The following is a 17319-nucleotide window of genomic DNA, read 5'->3' on the forward strand; positions in this document are numbered from 1 at the left end:
CCCTCGATGCGAAGCAGGTTCTGCTCATTGGAAGAGATATTAACGCGACGATTTGGAGATCAATGGGCCCTCATTGAATCTTGCAAGGTACGTACTCTGCTCTGGGTATACGACAGAATTGTTCTCTAATGTAAAGTCTAACGCCCAACAGAGAGGTCGCTATATGCGCCATGTTTCATGGGAAATGAACTCGGCGGCAACTAATTTGGTTTAACTTTCGAGCGGCCTGGGCGTATGTTCGCTGATCTCCGAGGGCGCGTATGAGCACGGCTGCCCGGTGATTGTGAAAGACAAGACCAGCAGTTTCTAAGAGAGATTTGGTGGAAGTTGACTGAGCCATGGCAGGATGTGCTTCTCGCCTTATAACGGCCCGAAAGCTTGAGTGAGCTCGTCCGGGGCTCCGTTCGTGGAGATGGAGGATGAAGGGGCAACAGTTGACTCGGGCCTGTCGCCCTTTTCCACGCACAATCAAGTGCATTAGCGAACATGCCATGGCACGACAAAGGCTTCCTCGATGCTTGATGGTCTTGTCGCTCGTGTTGGGACGGACCGTGCCGGGGGCCGGATCCTGAACCAGGTTCGCCCTGCTCGTCTAATCACAGGACCATCAGTCCGCTAACCCGTGGTAACAACAAGAAACACTAGGGCAATGCTTGTCAAGGGGTGAAATCCTGGCGGGTAGTAGCGTGGGACAGACTTCTTAGCTCCACGCTGGAGGCGAGAAATCCTCCATTACATATCTCGAGACTGCCGGGACGGGCGGAGATGGTCATTCTCCAGGTTCCCTGCTCTGTTGCGAAGTGATCCGGAACAACCTTACTGCCTGCTAAGATGCACTTTGGCCCTCTATCCCGTCGAACGCTTCCCGTGCTCGTTTGCCTCTCGTGGCAATTCTGGGCCATCAGCAACGCGGACTCCTCAGGAACATGCTCCCCAACTCAGAGCTGTACCTCGGGCTGTTGCAGTACCAGCGGCTTCTGTGGGTTTGGGCCTGAATTCTGCGGCCAAGGCAACTGCACCAGTAGTTGCGACGCAAAGGCCGAATGCGGGCGTGAGTCCAGTTCCCCTAAAGGCTAGCAATGTTGCGTTAATAACCTCATGGCACAGCATATGCCGAGCCTGATAGCTATAACTGTCCGCTAAACGTTTGCTGCTCGGAATACGGATTCTGTGGGACCACGGAAGACTTTTGCGGCGAGGGTTGCCTAACAGGATGTGACAAAGTCACCCAGCCGTGAGTCAAGATACCCGAGAGCTTATAGTACAGGCGTTGTCACTGACATTTGACTACTAGCTCATGTGGAGGGGCCAGCAGTGACAGCAAGATTATCGGTTACTATCAAAGCTGGTCCTACAAACGTAAGTGCAACGCCTGGGCTCCTGAAAACATCGTCGCTGGGGCTTGGACACACCTGAACTACGCTTTCGCCTTGATCGGATCCGATCACCGGATTGCGGTCATGAACTCCTATGATAGAGATCTGTATCCCCGGTTTACGAGCCTTAAGCAGCGAACTCCTGGCCTAAGCGTCTATATCTCCGTGGGTGGTTGGGATGCTGGTGGGCAGTCGTTCTCGGATATGGTGAGCACCTCGGCGAATAGGGCAATCTTCGTCCAGTCCGCTATCTCGTTCATGAGAACATACGGCTTCGATGGCATTGATATTGACTGGGAATATCCTGCTGCCGATGATAGGGACGGTGTCCCAGCGGATACCGCTAATCTTGTCTCCTTCCTGAAGGAGCTCAAAGCAGCGTGTGGAACTGTCTATGGCGTTACTGTAACATTACCGTCCTCCTACTGTACGAATCGCGATCCATGTCACACCGAGGGGTTATTGTCCATTCTAACATGGCTTAGGGTACTTGAAAGGGTTTGACCTTGCTGGTATGGAGCCCTACGTGGACTGGTTCAATTTCATGAGCTACGACATTCACGGCACCTGGGATGGCAATAGTCCTTGGACGAAATCCGTTGTTCAGCCGCACACGAACCTGAGCGAGATCAGCGAGGGACTGGATCTGCTCTGGCGCAATAAGATCAACCCGCATAAAGTGATTCTGGGCGAGGCGTTTTATGGCCGCTCGTTTACGCTGGTGGATCCAACATGTACAACCCCCGGCTGCCCGTTTCGCGAAGGTGATGACGCCTCAGGGGGTGACCCTGGCGAATGCACGGATACAAGGGGTATTCTATCAGACGCTGAGATCCAGAAGATAATAAGGCAGCATGATCTGACACCTGTTCTTGACAAGCAAGCTGGTGTGAAATACATTGTGTGGGATAACAATCAATGGTAAGATCGACTGGCACCCAATATCTGTGTGCGAAGACTAATCTCTCGTTGCCGACAGGGTATCGTACGATGATTCAGAGACTCTCGAGATGAAAAGAGCATTCGCAAACGACAAATGCCTGGGCGGCCGGATGGTGTGGGCAATAGACATGGACGACAATGTCTCCAAGCAGGCCACTGTCAACCTCCACATGGGCGGCCTCGCGAACCTGGGGGACAAAGTCTTGGTGAATCCAGCCTTTGCTCTGTCAAAGCTTAACGCTATCAGCACTCAGAACTCGGTGCCCCTGCTTTCGTACTGGACCGACTGCTCTGCAACCCCAAAGTGCGCCGCGGGGTACTACGCTTGGACCTTCGGCCACGGCAAGGTCTATGACTCGGACCGGGGAGCCTATGCAGCTGACGGCTGCCATGGGGGTGGCAACGGGTATAATCGTGCGCTCTGCGTGCAGTCGGACGTTCTCGGCTACGGCTGCCAGTGGTACGGCAAGCCCAAGGGCTGTGGGCAGACCTGCCCAATTGGCCACATCCTCATGGGACAGAACACTCATATTGGCGGCGCAAAGACGGGATGCAAGTCGGGGCATTTCTCGAGCTACTGCTGCAGGGAGATTGTTGCCAGCCACGACTACTCGTGCCCGAATACCAACGCCAACAACCTTCTGAGTGGAGGGCAGGGCGTGCTGGGGCCGGTCGTCGCCCGATTCAAAGACGACCCGACTTTAGATACCACTCTTGGGGAGGTTTACACCTGCTTCCTGTCCGTTCTCACATTCCTCGCATTGGTCGGTGCGGCCCGATATATTCCCAACATCATCCCGGGACACTTCGAGCGATACAGGGGCTTTGTGCCCATCAACAATGTCGCCTACACGGCTGAGGCGGAGAAGCCGTGCACTGCCACGGTAACAACCCATACCCAGGTCAAGAGCGTCACCTCGTCACCCAAGACTGTCACGTGTGATGGCTCCAGGTACCCCCAAGCCTGTGCTCACTACAGCTCTGTCATGTCCAGGCAGGACCTTACGACGTTTCCATGTCCACTCACACAGACGAACCGCGCAGTCCCATCCCAATGGGATGACGAGCATGACGCATCATGGCTGAAGTGGATACCTAACTTTCCAAAGAACCTGGGACAGAACAAATGCAACCGTGACGAGTACCCCCCGATCAGGTTCGTTGAAGCTGCGGGTTCTCCCTATCAGCAGTATCTAAGGTTCCTGCCCGAGTCCCAGAACAAGGGCGCTGGTCAGTACTGGAGGGGGATCTGTGGGAAGCCCAAGAAGGAAACAAAGACCGAGGGTGGTCCAATAGACGACCAGACCTGTACGGAGGTGGTGTCTACAATCTACACAGTACCCGCAATGGTCATGGAGTTCACCAAGGTCAACGGCGACCTGATCAATGACAACCCCTGCCTCCCAATCATCACCGATGACCCGGGGTTTGCCTTTCTATGGGATGACCCGTGGTACAAAACCAACAAGCAGCACAAGACAGCCGACTACGCGGAGGAACCGGATCAGGCACTCGTGTCGGGCAAGACGCAGCCACGCAACAAGCCGGCCAAACGCTGGGCAGAGGGGGCTATTGACGGGTCAGACATCCTTGACCTCCTCGCAGACGTACCCCCGACGGCTGGTTATGTCCCAACTCTTCCACTGGACTTTGATCCCGCCGACCTTGTTGTTGATGATGGGAACTCGTCCCGTCGCGCCACGCCCGAGGAGCTCTATGAGAGCCTTGGTCTGATCAAGTGCACATCCCCAGCCTGTGAGGAAGAGCGCCAGGCCCTCGGGCAGTCGACGAGTTCCACGATCTCCACCACCCACGTCACACCCGAGATTCCGACCACGATCCCTGCCGCAGACACGCAGCAGTCTCTTCTTCCTTTGCCCCTGCCGGCTGCGACCAGTTCATTCCACCATCAGCACTACCATCACCACAATTTAGGTGCGCAGTAGAGCTGGAAATATCTTGGACGGGCTAACGCCACGAGAACTTGTTGTTCTTGGAGCTGCTTGTGCCGAACTACGAACTGCGATGGAGAGAGGACGTGGGCTGTTAAGGAAATTTAAATTGTTTGAGCATAGTCTTGCGCGTTGGCTGTTGATAATCTCTCAACATAGCATGCGGTTGTTAAACGTTGAACGAGATAAAGCCCCGAGTAACTAAAGTAGCTTTGACAGGATTATCATATCAGACTTGGCGTGCGACGTGTATCTCAGGGCAGTTTAGAATCCCCAGTTGGCTGGTTTCACATCCGGGCAGAGTATGAGTATAGGCAAGGGCCGGGTAGATGGGTTCTATGAAATGTCCGCCCCTTCTGCGAAGGCATCCAAGTCCCATTGTATCGTCGATATTAACTTGCTTCAAGGCTGACTGTACATAGATACATGGCAGCTACTGCGTAAGACTCAAACTCTCCAGCTCCTCAATCTCATCGCTCCCCAGCAGTCCCAGCGCCTCCCTTCTGGTCTTCGCCTTGGGATCGAAGTAGGGCTTCTCCGCCAGCGCCGTCACTCTGGTCCCATGTCGCGGCTCGGAGCCCTCATAGTCCTAGCTCACATTGTGGATCGTGATCCTAGCATTATTAGCACATAACCTCGAATCCCCTTCGAACACTCTTCAACATTAGAAGAAATGAAGACGTACTGATTATCCCACAACGCACTCGTCCTTGGCGTCCACTTAAACCACACCTGGATATCCACACTGCGCTTATACACATTATATAAATACCCTAGAATCAGATCACTCTCCGCCCTATCCAGCCCTATAATCTGATCCGTTATCGCCTGATTAACCCAGAGCACCTTCCACCTGGTCGCTAGATGCACCCGCATAATTAGGTGCTCGCGCTCGATATACTTCAGCCCTATAGAGGGATTCCCGCGGTCGAGGTACGGGTGGGTGGAGTGGTAGATCGCCGTGCGGCCGTTAATGAACTTGCAGAATCCTGGGGAGAGTTTCTTATAGGTGGCGTACCCGCTTGCCTAGAGCGTGTCGCCGCCTAGGGTTAGGATGGTGTCGTTATGCAGGTGCGTGACGCCTGTAGGCTGGCGCTCGTGCATGAGGTCCGTGTGCTAGGCGGGAGGCGCCCCCTAGGTGTTAGAATCCAGCGGGGTTCTTGGTTGCTTGCAGGGCGGGCTAGATCATGGGTACCCTGGGACGCCGGGGACTTAGGGGACTTGGGGCTGTCATCACAGGTGATTTAGTTAGTTAGTCATTCATGTATGCATGCGTGGTGATGGATATCGTGTATAAATAGGTGGGCATGGGCAGGCAGCGTACATGAACCTCCACCTCCCCAAAATACTCCCCGAGCTCCATCTGCTGCTGTGGCGAGATATCCTGGTCTTGAAAGAAGATGACACTGTGCTTGGTAATCAAGGCCCAGCTCGTCCCGCTACTGGCTGGTGAGGTCCTTCAACTGCAAGCCCACAATCTCCGTCCCGATATGCCTCGTGAGATGGATGACCTCTTTCGCGGCGGAAAGCAGGGCCTTCTTCTTGGGGTCGACGTGCTCGCGGGGCTGGTCGCGGATCCGGTAGACGTCATCGAGGTATAGCGGACGCGAGGGGCGGTAGGGGTAGCCGCTTGAGAGGTCGATGCCGGCCTTCTCGAGGCGAGCTCGCGTTGCTAGGGGCAGGCCCAGGGTGTCCTTGCACGGCTCCGCGACGTCGGTGATGCTGAAGTCGATCGGGGCGGGGGCCATGATTATCTTCGATGCTTGTTTCCTGACCGTCTCCTTGCTTGAATCCCTAAGGGTAAGCTACACAAATGCGGGCAAGCTGGGCGGGTCTTATCTGTCGCACATCCACACCCACCACAGCTCATGAATGCTGATCCAGCCGATCCTCCGAATTGGCCGGCGATCACACTATCACCACACATCATGGCGCATCACCAGTGCCCTCCTTGCGCGACCACAATACCCCTCACTACCCCTCTTTGACTCTTTCCATCGCGTTCATCTGGTTGGTGATGTTCTCAATCTCGCCTTGCAGGGATCCGATCACGATGGCCGATATTTCTAAGCCACTGCGCACGCACGGTGGTCCACATTCCAGCTGCTAGTCGTGTGGTTGTGCAAGAGATGGAGCTGCGGCGTGCTTTTGCGGCGCGGAATTCTGTGGCATTGTGCTTGGCAATCCAGCCGGTCCGACAGTCAACCCGGACACTACGGGGGACGATCTGGACAAAAGGATAAAAACGTTTTTTAACCGTAAGGATGCTGTACACCGCCCATCCAACCGCTTAACTTGTAATTATTAGGCCTCTTCAAGCTTATATTCTTCCTCTTCCTTATATAATTATATAAAAATGCCTCGGCCATCTATTAACCTTGAGCCCTATAGAGAGGAGATCTCTCATCTTTATTATATAAATATTTCCTGTTGGGATATTACTAAATTACTTTATAATTAATATAGGATCCAGGTTAGTAATACAACTATTAAACTTCGTCTTTAAATATAGGGTATCCGGAAGGTGAATCGTACAGTATTAAAGTATATAATTCTTCACGCATGAATCAAGGTCCTTATGTACCAGGTTGGCCTATTAGAGGTTAAAATACTTCATGTTCTATAATACGAAGGCTGGGATATTAAGGCTTGTATATTAAAATATATATAACACCAACTAGGACTTTATTAATATATAATAAATATAGTTACAGATCAAGCAGAGGTTAATCAAGTACTAAATCAACTTCGTACGGACCTTACTACAGGTTAAATTAAGGGCTATGACCGGAGAATGCTTTATTAATATTTTAAGAATCAAGGATTCTTATTAGCTAGGTAAACTCTTTCTAGTTTACTAGTAAATAAATACTAATATTTTATACTAGGGATCGACTATTCTCTTTATATAAAGAGCTTACTCCTACTACTATACAACAACGCTTTCAGGATCTTTAATGTTATTATGGAGCCTATATTACACCTGAGCTAAATTTCATCTGGTTAATTAATAGCTATCTCAAGCTAGCCCCGTACGGTATTAAGATATATACAGTAATTAATACTTATTCTTGCTATATTATCTGGATATATATTAGCATTAGCTCTTATATAGTAGTTAGTATACTTTAATAGTTCCTTAATACACTTGAGGTCACATAGCAGCAGTCTCGCTTCGTATAATCTGATTATAGTATAGAGATAATTCTTCTTACTAAAGCATAGTACAAGCCCTAATAGTCTCTCTACCTAGAAATCTATATTAGAGACTGTTATCTGTACAGTACAAGTACGGCTAATTAGTGGATTAAGGCATGGTGGCTTTAACTAACACATAGGATACTATTTTAATATTAGGTAAGGATATACTCTTTTACCTTATATAATAACTAATTAAGGACTTAGGAATATTTTCGTGGCCTTTAAGAAGAGGGGAACTTCTCCCCTAATAACCTTAGTAATCAGATTACTCTATATATAATCTACATGCCAGTTCTTCAAGTTCAGATTAGATCCTTCGTACATACATGGAACCAGTACTCTATTCATAAGTAACTAAATCGTCCATATCTTATACCTGGGAAGCTATATATGAACTATAACTTCCCAGCTACTAGTATTAAGAATTAGGGAATTTAGTTTAATATGAACCTATTTAAGCGCCTATAGGATGACGTATAGGACTGGGATATTAATAAATATCTACCTCTAGAAACTTATTCTTGGACTTGAAACCAGCTACTACAGCTATTATATAATCCCTAATAACCACCACCTATTACTGGAGATCATGTACTTACTCCATTCCATATAATCTATCTAGAGCTTCGTTCAAGGATTCAGGTTTATATTCAGGCTGGAACCCAGCTAATTCTCTAACTATCTTAACCTCTAACTAGGGCCTTTAATTGGGCTCCATAATAGAATAGGGAGGAGGATCTTGAGCTCGTATAAGAGGTTAATATAGAGTATAATCAGGATTAATTAGAGGAACTAGAGAACTAGTATAGAAAATTTTTATATATTTTTAACCACTCCTTCACCGCTACTTTCCTTTACATATAATATATATATATCCGCCCTACCTTGGGTAAAAAAGAATAAATAGATAAAAACCTCTTCCTATTATACATTATACAAAGCTAGAACCTATCCTAGATAGGGTAGAAGTACTTAATCTTACTATTTCCTCTTCCCCTTCACCTTTACTAAGCCCTTAAAAGGCTAATTAAATCTTTGCTACACCTTTATCTCAACCAAAACGCTTTAATTAATATACTACAGCGTCTGAGTAGTATTATTAAGACTCAATTCTTTATACTAAAACCCAGTAGCAGCTTAGAAGGCTTAATAAGGTCCTTATATACTTCTAGATTATATAGTAACAGGAGAATAATAGGATACTACAGCCTATATCTATAAATAACTTAAGTAAAAACCCTTGCCTTTACTTTATTTTTATTACTAATTATAATATATAGAGAGTACTCTTACCTATATCCAACCAGTGCTAGTCTTATTATATAAGCACTTTATTAAGCTCTTCTTACTTAAAGAGTTTAGATCATACATAGTATAAGAGACAGATAGCTTGCATCTTGCTATAGATGTTAGGGGGCTATATTCTGGGCCAATCTATCTTCCAGACTCGTACGATGTACTATAATCAGTAAATAAGATCCTCTAGTATTTTAATATGAAGAAGGGAATACATGTAGTTATTCTTTAAACTCTTCCTTTAAGCTCACTAGAAGCAGAGATAACAGCTAAAAAATAAAAACCACTATTTATACGAGCTCTAGCTGTCTAGACCTCCTTTATCTAAGACCCCTCTATTCAAGCTCCTAAGATTAAGCAAGAATTAAAGGTTAAGCTAGAGCCTAAGATTAAGCTAAAATTAAAGGTTAAGCTAGAGCCCAAGATTAAGTAGGAGACTAGCCCTGTATAAAGTATCTCCTAGAAATGTTCCTTCTCTATTATACTAAAAGAGGCTACCACCAAGGCTTCTAATAAGAATATCAACAGCGCATATCTAGTCAAGACAGAGCCGGCTTGTATAACAACAACCTCTGGCTCTGAAGAGGATATGGTTGTTAATAAGGACCTTTAGGAGCTATTAGATTCACTATCAGCTCCTAAAGAGGAGGATAGTGTGGTATACTATACAAGGAGGCGCCATGTTCTTTAATAAGAGGATATTAATCGTTCTACAGAGTTTAGGATCCCAATCCTAGCTAAGCGTGAAGATTTAATCTAGGGGACGGCTCGTACAGAGAGCTTTAATACTTGACTATTAACTATCTGCGAGCTTCAACACTCGATTATCAGAGGAATCAGTGGCTTGTATAGAGGGCATTAATACTTGACTATCAACTGTCTACAAGCTTCAATGCTCGACTGTTAGAGGAATCAATGGCTTGTACAGAGGGCTTTAATACTTACTTAAATTACTTTTAAACTTGTTTTGCTTTGTACCTAAAGAGAAAGTAAATAAAGTTCTTCACAGCCATGTATATAGCTTGGTAAGGTGGCTTGCCTTTAGTATTCTATCACTAATTTTCTATTACTAATTCACCCACGACTAAGTAATAATATAAAGTAGAAGCCCTTTTAGAACTTCTTATCTTTCATCTTACTTTTCTTCTACATCTTCCTTATTATTAATACTACTATTATTATTACCATGGTATACAAGCTTATCCTACCTCTAATACCTTCTCCACCTCTTAAAGCCTCTGCTAACCCATTTTCATACGAAATGAGTGATTCCCTATAGGTTTTGAGCGTCTTATACAAAGCCTATAGTCTTCGTTTGAATATAAATACTATTAACGTGCCCACCAATCACCCTATGAGCCTGGTGGAGCTGGAGATGCTTTTCGTTCGCCTGTACGCCAGCACTCTAGTGAATCAGGACCCTATTCTCCCCGTCTAGGGTCATCTTCTTGTAGAGTACGTGAAAAATAATATATAGAGGCGCTTGCTGGACCTTCTAGGTCATGGTGTGGCTTTTACCCCTGGCAGGGTTAATGCTTATCAGATCTATGGTAAGAGAGACTTGTACATCAATGCCTTACTTATCTAGTTAAGGGGGATAGTCTATACTCAGCCTTATACGTTCTGCTAGGAACGTGTAGGTCAGACTATCTTCCCTGAATATTACTGGGTTCCAGGCTTCTTTAAGGGCTGCTGCGCTAACTATAAATAGCTAGATAAGGCACTCCAGTGCTCCCTTCAAGGTCAGGCTGGCAGTTATGTACAACCTGCAATTAGTGGTCAACCTGGGGGGATTCAAGGACACCGTCCTGGTCTAATTAACTTAGACCTAGAGGAGGGTGATGGTAAGGAAAATCCAATCAACTTGGATCTAGATAAGGGTAAAGAGGGTAATCTAATTATCCTCTAAGATACGTACCTTATTTTATTCTATCTTTGCTTTTCAATAAATTAAACTGGCTTGGTAAGTATAATCAGGTACGTGGATTTCTCTTTGCCTAGTTATATGGGCCCTGTGTATAACACTCGAGTGAGACTTGCACCTCTACGTTGGTGCTCGAGACAAGTAACTGTTTGGTGAAACTAAGCAAGTCATCTTGTACGTAATCAACTAGTTCTAAATGCAGTTTTGCTGGCAGAATCCTAGTGCTTACGGTTAAAAAACGTTTTTATCCTTTTGTCCAGATCGTCCCCCGTAGACACTGTCCGTCACGTGTTGGAAACGGGCGTCCCCGAAGGTCTGGACGTCCCAGGTAATGTTTCTTTCCTCCTTGATTTCAGCGTTTTCCGTTTTTTCAGGAAAAGGACTTGGCTCTCAGGCGTGTTTTGGGTTGATATTGGAAAGACCAGAGCGACAATATCTTTAACAATGGATGTGAAGTTCTATCTTGATCGCAGGTCAGGTTGCTCGTCCTTTCGTGCTTATCCTCCTTCATGCGGCTAACGCAGATATCTGGTTGGCGAAGAACCATGTCACGGGACAGGCCGTGAGGCTCAAGGTGATGTGTTCAGCTCACCAGTGTCTTCTCTTTGGCTCTTAACAACAGCCATCGATCATTGCTTCATTTGTGATAATAAGGCTAACCGAATCTTCGCTTTGAACTGTTAGATTTATCGCTTCTACTTACGTAGATGCGCCCCTCCAGTCAAGACGATTTTGCGATTGTGATCATCTGCGCGTTGACCCTCGAGGCAGACGTGGTTGAAGCACTTTTCAATGAAACCTATAACTAGCTAAGCGAATCCTACAAGAAACAGTCCGGGGACGATAATACATACTATAATGGAAGGATTAGGAATCATAATATAGTTCTCTACCTTATATTATACATGGGGAAAGGAAATGCTACAAGCGTGGTAGCTAGCCTAAAAATCAGCTACTAGAAGATCTAGTTAGCACTAGTTATTAGTATCTATAGTGGTGTTTTATGTTTACTAACCAAGGAGGAAGTATTCCTGGGTGATGTGATAGTAAGTGATGCGGTAATTAAGTATGACTTTGGTAGGTAGTACCAGCATGGATTTAACTAGAAGACGGGTGTGAAGGACACGCTTAGAAGACTAGATTAGAAGATCTAGTCACTACTAGCAGGCCTTTAACCATAATAATCACGTAGTGACCTCAAAACAAAGATGCTACGTCACCTTCAAGTACTATAGGAATTATAGCCACAATAGTGCCGGCCGAGCTCAGCTAATGATGTGCTATATAAAGCATCATACTAACACAAGCACTACAGCTTAACTTTACCTTATTCATGTCTTTATCTAGATAAAACCTCTAATAATATCTACCAGACAGCTCTAGACACCCCCTATATCCTACTTGGCTATGCTAAGGACCGTCTCTGTCGACGCTAACCCTGTATAGAGACTTACCAACCAACTATACATATTAGGATAGTTGCTTCTACTAATACTATAATAAAGTCCAGCGAGCACCGTGATCATCTAGTCCAGTCAGAGGGCGTGATCAGATTCGAGATGGAAGCTACAGGGGTCTAGAACACCACGTCATGTATTATTATTAAGGGGGTGTGCGACTACGCAGACAGCCATAAAAATAAGACATGGCAAGGCTATGCAGCAGCAACTAGAGCAGCGACTGGGAAGGCATTCTTGGAGTATTAGAAACTGATTACTAGGAAAGGTTAGTTCACACTCCCAAATCAAATCCGTCATACTAAGTATTCCCTCTCTAGAAGCCAACAATTACTATATCCTAATAGCCCTTGCCAGGGTTTCTGCAATTGAGGGATTTATCAGATAAGAGGAAGAACTAAACTATCTATAAGATTATCTATAACCAGCATGTTTATAAACATAAAAGGTCGCCGTTCTCCATGGTCTTAGTAGGATAGGGAAAACGCAGCTAGCTATTTATTTCACACGAAAACACAAAGTTAACTTCACATCAATCTTCTAGCTAAGTAGCAAAGATCAATCTGCCTTAGTATCATCTTTAAGCTCTTGCCTCCCTCGGATACCAGGGCAGCCTATAAACAACACTACGACCATGAAGGAAGAAGTAGAACAGAGAGCCAGCCAAGTACTACAGTGGCTAGCAATACCAGGTAACACCAGATAGCTTATTATCTTTAACAATATTAACTAATACTCTTTAGACCAAGATCAGGATAACTATAGATATAATATCTATAAATTCTTTCCAAAGGCTGATCATAGATCTATTATAATTACTTCTCGGCTCCAGAGACTCACTAAACTTGGGAAATCATTTCGAGTTCAGAGGCTGATGCAAAGCGATGCCATCCGGCTATTATTGCAGAGCAGTAGCCTTACCAACCAAGATATCACGTGGATGGGAGCGGAACAAGGTATTGTACTGTGAGCTAGATCAGAAGATAAAGACTAACACTTCACAAGTGTTCTAATAGACAGTTAATTGTATTCACAGCTACCACGCTTTCCATAAAATCCTCGTCTGAATTAGAAAGCTCCAGGCACTCTTCTAGTATTCTCTCTTTTCCCTTACCTTCTTCTTTGCTCGGGACCCTTAGGTTAAAATAATAGACGACTTTTTTAAGTCTTTTATTAATATTATTTAGACATTCTTAGTCACCATGCACCATTATATTAGTTGTACCTTGTTCCCGCCTGTCTAAAGTAGCGCGTTTAGTCTGTATTTCCTTTATCTTAGTAAGATATCTTCCTTTAAGAAGGTCCTTATTTTACTAAAGTTCCTTGATTACTATTTTTAACTCTCTACATAGCCTGGAGACTCTCTCTACACGATTAACCTTGTCACAGCGGGTGCCTCAGGCAGCCCCGACAGAAGGCCGCGCGACCGCCGCTCGGGATCCGACCCATTTGGGCCTAACCCCTTTAGGCCCAACCCCAAATGACTCTCTTAGCATCGCTGTACATAATAGACCTAAGAAGAATCACTAGTCTTCCTAATCCCTAGTAATTCATTTCTAAATTAATTAGTATATAGCTCCTCCTTCCTCTTTTATACATCTTTTATAGCTTAACACTGTTATGAACCTAGCCAAGCGGTCAGACGTTCTACCGGCAGAACGCTCAGCGGCCGGAACATTATCGGGTGGATAATATTCCTTAATAATAAGATTATCCCCAGAATAATATTATACTCATAATAATATTAACTATGGTTAATATTCACCTTGTGATAACCTTACTGCTGTAATAATGTTATAAACCTTTAGTATTAACAGGCATGACTCTGAGTATTTATAAGCTATGCTAAAGATAAGCTATTATATAACACGGCTCACCTAGAAACTAAGCACCCATAAATACCTAATAACTAACAGCCAAAGACTAAGGACCCTTATAGACTACAGACCAGCCTAGATCACGATCTTAGGACTATGGACCTAGGGAGACTAAGGGCCTAGGATATAGGACCTACAAGGACTATAAACTATAACCTAGGAAAAATAGAGTTCTAATAAAGTATAATTCTAAATTAGGTAGAAGATATAGGAAATAGCTACACCTAGTATACTAATAAGTCATATATATATATTATCTAGAGACTATAGGAAGGTATATAGCCCGGTCTATAAGAGACTACTAGAGGGACTATAGGATAGTACCTAGAATAGTATATAGGGGAAGGATATATAAGGATACTTATTACCTACCTATATTTAGTCTTACTTATTCTTTATAATTAATACTATTATTATTCTAAGTACTACTTTTAGATTATTCTAATCTAAGACTCTTATAATAATACTTTATCTAGTACTTCTTAACAGGCTTTATTATATATAGTAGAGGCTAGCCTTGCTTTATTACACCTTAGCTATCCTGACTATGACTAGTCTCCATACTAGTTGGACGTTAAGTAAACCTAAGTAAGTTAATCTATTACTAGGGCTTAGGTCAAGACGATCCCAGGGTCTAGGAAGGCTTAAAAGGTTAACCTTCTATAATAAATTAATCACTAGTTAGCACGAAGTGTCTTTGGATTAACTTAAAGTAATTATGGCTCTACTAAGTACTTAGTTAGCTAAAGTCAGCAACATGGCTCAGCTTTAGTAAATTATTCAAACTATGTAGGAGTAACTTAACAGCCAGGCCTAGACTATTAACCAACTTACTAATAAACTGAACTAACATAACAACACCCCTAGTAAGGACACCCAGGGCATGGTTAACCAGCTTATTAAGCAAGTCCATAGACTTGAGAACTAACTTACTATAAAAACTATAAAGGTTAAGGCACCAGAGCCTTTTAATAGTACTAGATCCAAGTTAAGGTACTAGTAGACCTAGATAGATACCTACCTTAGAGTTAACAAGGACAAGTTTAGAAGGGATAAAGATAAAGTTCTCTTTACTTCTACTTATCTTACTAGAGCCGCGTATAAATGGTTTAAACCCTTTATTAGGGAGTATTAGACGACTAACTATAATAATTTAGTAGAAGACACCAAAGAGGTCTTTAGAGATTATAGTATCTTTAAGAAGTACCTAGAGGATACCTTTAGGGATGTCAACACCACTAGGAACACTAAATAAGAGATTAGATAGCTTAAGTAAACTAGAGATATGTCTTAGTATATATCTTAGTTTACACAGCTATAATCTCGCATCTAGTGAGAGGACAAGGCATTTATTAGTTAGTTTAAGGAAGGTCTTAAGTAGAAGATCCTTAAAAAAATAGCCACCATAGATAGACCTAAGACGGTTAAAGAAATAATTAAGTAAGTAATATAAATTAATAATACACTTAGGGATCTATAAGCTAGGAAGGGAGGTCACTTCTAGTATTAAAGTAAGTACCGACCCCCTTAGTTCTATAAAGGCAATAATCACTGAGGAGGATATCATGTTAATACTAGACAACACTTCCAGCCATGAAACCAAGGTTATTATAACCCTTATAGACCTCAACCTATAGAACTTAACACGACCCTCTTAAAGATAGAAAGGGATTACTACTAGAAGAAGAATCTATACTTCTACTATAGTAAATTAGGTTATAAAATAAATAATTATAACTAATATAAAAATAAGACTAAAAAACCTAGTTAGGGTTCTAGACAATAATAATAGCTTAGGACTAATTAAGAGATCATAATAATCAGGGCTATCAGGGAGATAGAGGATAAGGATACCTATAGGCACCCACGACCTAATAAGCTATCCCTAGGAAGGGCTAGAAGAGCCTATAACACAGCCACTACCTCACAAAGCCCGGATACCACCCTGAGGAGGCAAAGTGTGACGGAAAACCTGCGGTCAGCTATAAGGATGACAGGGGATTAAGGAAACATCCTACTAATAGGAGTGATAGTACCCCTAGCCAGGGTATCTTAGTACGGCTTAGTGGGACAAGAATAAGGTACTACTAAACTCCTATAGTAGGAACCAACAGAGGACTAACATAGAGGAATAGTGGGTATGAATACTAATAACAACCCTCACAGGAATAATAATCATATAAGGTTACCACCACCACCATACTAGTAGCACGTAGACAAGTCTGATACTACATAACTTTAGTCTAGGAATATTTTACTATATAAAACCTCGTTCTAGGATTAAGAGACTAAGAGGACAAGTAGGTCCTATAGAAATAAAGCCACTTAATATAAGCTAGTTTAAGCTATAGTACACAGCTTTAACCCTTTTATATAAAGAGTCATTAACCTACTTAATAAATCTTATAGTACTTAGGTAGAGGGCCCTACACCCTATAGGGAGGTATCTACCAAGTGGCCTGTAACCCCGAACTAAAACCTCTATCAAGTTTCCAAAGAAACCGCAGTAAAGTAGTTTAATAGAGTCCTTAATAATATTATTAAGGACCTAGCTAAGCTCTTAATATTACTAAGGGCACTAGTTCCCTACTATCCACACTAAAACCTCACGTGCTGGGACTACACGAGTAGTACCTAGAAGGAGCACACATTTTAATGTGCTTGACACCCAGATTAGTATTAAACCTGTGGGTAAAGAAATAGTAACTACTATAAGGAGCTGGAATAACTCAGCTATAAGTGACTCTAGGGAAGTGAAGCACACAGACCATATAATAAGTCATGGTGTGAATATTGATACAGGTAATAGAGCTATAGAGAACATGTAGGGCTCCTATAGGTTGTATACTATAATAACACCTGCTTCACCCATAACCACCTAAAGGATGTTACTAAATACTGACTAAAACGGCCTAATATCATCTATATAAATAATGAATGTCCGTGCTAATGAAGTAACTACTTATGCTAAGGATATTAACAACACCCAGAGCACTTGTTCATACACTGGACCAAGTGCTATAATAATAAATATCTTATCTACTATAAGGCCAAGCTAGGCAGGTACATGCCTAGCCGCCCATGACATGAGAAGGCGCCAAACTAGGGCACTACTACCCTTGCGGCCACGTGACAAGGCAGACACCTCAAGCTCACAGCAAGGGCATAAGGGAAACCAGTATTTATTATAATTAATTCAGGTGTGATAGGTAATTTTATCAGCCTAGATTACATGGACTAACTAGAGCTGAAAGGAGTTTAGAAAGAAAAACTAAAGCTAATTAGCAGGCTAAG

General features: G+C 43.8%; 2 protein-coding genes across 2 annotated transcripts; one reads left to right on the forward strand and one right to left on the reverse strand.

Annotated features, from left to right (window-relative positions):
• Positions 1-831: 831 nt before the first annotated feature.
• BJX68DRAFT_267286 (chitinase) lies at positions 832-4264 on the forward strand (the record flags this gene model as incomplete). Its single annotated transcript, XM_071045782.1, has 5 exons — positions 832-1051; positions 1108-1234; positions 1295-1803; positions 1862-2297; positions 2356-4264. The coding sequence occupies 5 exons, from the start codon at positions 832-834 to the stop codon at positions 4262-4264; spliced, it is 3201 nt and encodes a 1066-aa protein (XP_070898825.1).
• Positions 4265-4703: 439 nt separating this feature from the next.
• BJX68DRAFT_255577 (TauD/TfdA dioxygenase family protein) lies at positions 4704-6018 on the reverse strand (the record flags this gene model as incomplete). The annotated part of the gene is made up of 4 exons (XM_071043062.1): positions 4704-4859; positions 4952-5296; positions 5595-5681; positions 5746-6018. 4 exons carry the CDS (start codon positions 6016-6018, stop codon positions 4704-4706), a joined length of 861 nt encoding a protein of 286 aa, XP_070898826.1.
• Between the last annotated feature and the right edge of the window lie 11301 nt (positions 6019-17319).

This window comes from Aspergillus pseudodeflectus (genome assembly GCF_044049435.1).
Source record: "Aspergillus pseudodeflectus strain CBS 756.74 chromosome Unknown BJX68scaffold_23, whole genome shotgun sequence".
In the NCBI taxonomy this organism is placed as follows: Eukaryota; Fungi; Ascomycota; class Eurotiomycetes; order Eurotiales; family Aspergillaceae; genus Aspergillus; species Aspergillus pseudodeflectus.